The sequence below is a fragment of the Telmatherina bonti genome (assembly GCF_933228915.1).
Source record: "Telmatherina bonti genome assembly, chromosome: 8".
Taxonomy (NCBI): Eukaryota; Metazoa; Chordata; class Actinopteri; order Atheriniformes; family Telmatherinidae; genus Telmatherina; species Telmatherina bonti.
The window spans coordinates 41,447,932-41,450,147 of record NC_136626.1 but is presented as its reverse complement, the minus strand read 5'-3'; the positions used below and the strand labels follow the sequence as shown (position 1 = coordinate 41,450,147).

The window sequence follows — 2,216 nt, the reverse complement described above, 5'->3', positions numbered from 1 at the left end:
TTGGGCAAAACTTCCTTTTCTTAATTATATTGAATTTTAGGTCCACCCCCCCATCCTCCACATGGGAGTACATTTTGTGTTGGAAAAATCATTCCTAGCCATGACGACACAAGTTGCTTGTTGTTCCATAAATTCTTGGTTCTGCACTCTGCACCAGCATGTGTGAGCATTATTATTGATCTAATTATTTCAGATGCAACCCCTGGGGAGCTGAACTGACTGGTAACGAGTCAAGAACAAAAAGAAAAACATACTTCAAATCTTCCTGACAAGACTTTATGTCGGAAGTATCTATCCCTCATAACTCATCCTGTTCTAAGCCTCTCAAGATATGCACACCAATGTCATAAGAATGGTATTTTTGCAGAGGTCTGATTGCAGAGGTCTGAGGTCAGTAAGTGGCACTTTTATACTCAACCTCTTATCCAGAAGGTAACCTGCTCCGGAGCAGTTACCAGGGTGATATGATCCGGTAAGAAGTAAACCAACATTGTAGTACACTGAAGTTACCTCCATGTTTGAAAAGTCAGCTTCGCAGTACAGGCCACTTATTTATGATATTTCAAGATTTCTTGTCTGTTTTGGAAAAAAATAGGGAAACCTTTGGTTTTAGATTTTTGGTAACAGACTCATGATCTTACCTGTCTAGATCCTAAACTAGCCAAAGGAATGCTGACCTAACCAGGGTATCTTAGAGTTCTACTGAATACTGTTTATTTAAAGTAAACATCCTGTATGTACAGGCCACCAATAAGCCACCAGATGTCTCTGCTTCAGGGTTGCATCACAGAGACCAGTTCTGTATGTGAAATGCTAAGACCAATATTTTAAAGATAAGCAGCCTGTATTATTTTCAGTTACTCAACCCACCACAAATATAAAAACAGGACTAAAATGTCCAGTTTAGTGAGTGTATTTACTCATTCATTCATTTTTTTATACTGCTTAATCCAATTCAGGGTCATGGCTAGTCTATCCCTGCAATTAGCAGGTGAAAGGAAGGTACACCTGGATAAGTCACCAGTATATCACAGTTTGTTGTGTATTATTTCTTTAATCAAGCAGAAATAGTTTATGTTTGGAGAAATGAGCAGGAGTAATGTGTCTTAGTTTAGTTTGATCAGCTTTTCCTCTGTGATCTCTTCAATTCGGACCATAACACTTTCCATCAGGTCAAATGTCACCAGTGCGCTCTGCAACACCTGAAATAATGGAGACATTTTATCATCAGAGTCCAACATAAAGATCAATAGGTGAAATAAAGTTCTCTGTACCTGGTTTTCAGCCTCATGAGATACATTGGACACTTTCTCCTGCTTCACTTTTATGGTTTTCACTAATCTGGAGGATCCGACAGCATTTCTGACTTCTGTTAGGAACATTAATGCCAGAAAAAAGGTATTTACGTTGCTTTACTCAATGTGTAAAGAAAGATTAGCTGCTGACTTCTACCTTTTGCTTTTAGCTTCTGGTCCTCCTGTAGTGCTCTCAGTTTAGAAGAATAATATGATCTCCACATGCAGACGCATACTCGCAGGAGTTTCAGGTATTCATCTTTCATCTTGCACAGCTCTTTGCACACATTTTCCTGAGGGAAGTTGATTTTCAGCTTACTGTATCAGCACATCACTGAAAGCATAATCACTGAAAACTAAACTGACTTACATGCAGTTCTTTGTCTCTGATGAGCACAAAGCGCAGAAGATTCAAACTCTCCATTATCCTGGACAAAAACATTTACAGCCACTTAACTAAAATCCTCAGAATGGACATTAAATTTGCTAAATTAAAATAAGGTTTTAATCAGTTACAGAATAATTAATAAATTCTGTTGAGTGTAGACCTAAAAGTCAGAAATGAGCAGACATGTATTCATATCTCTTACTTGTCCATACTGGTGAGTAAATCTGTCTCAACACCTTGTGGTAAACATAGCACACATTCCAACAGCGACAGTAACTCCTTTCCCAGGAACCAATCGTTGGTATTCCCCTGTTTCTGAAAGGTTTATATAAAAGTTCAAATCATACATGAAGGTCTGCATCAGCCGAAAAATAAAATAAAACAATCAAAAAAAGTCTGTCATCTTATTACTTACCTTCATGGAAAATCCAATCTGACTCCTGATGTTCTTCACTATATAACCTTCAACACCAGCATGATTGCTGGTTTTTAACATGCACCTGCAAAGCAAATAAACCAGTTTGAAGGAGACA

At 38.0% G+C, this 2,216-nt stretch overlaps 1 protein-coding gene across 1 annotated transcript in view; it reads right to left on the bottom strand.

Annotated features, from left to right (window-relative positions):
- Positions 1 to 1,106: 1,106 nt before the first annotated feature.
- LOC306759988 (glomulin-like) overlaps positions 1,107 to 2,216 on the bottom strand; it is a gene marked incomplete at both ends in the record, with an annotated part of 14,109 nt that continues 12,999 nt past the window's right edge. Inside the window, 6 exons of the mRNA XM_079245734.1 lie at positions 1,107 to 1,202; positions 1,275 to 1,369; positions 1,453 to 1,588; positions 1,666 to 1,723; positions 1,886 to 1,998; positions 2,102 to 2,183. Coding sequence (XP_079101860.1) covers positions 1,107 to 1,202; positions 1,275 to 1,369; positions 1,453 to 1,588; positions 1,666 to 1,723; positions 1,886 to 1,998; positions 2,102 to 2,183 — 580 coding nt within the window. The remainder of the gene's footprint in view (positions 1,203 to 1,274; positions 1,370 to 1,452; positions 1,589 to 1,665; positions 1,724 to 1,885; positions 1,999 to 2,101; positions 2,184 to 2,216) is intronic.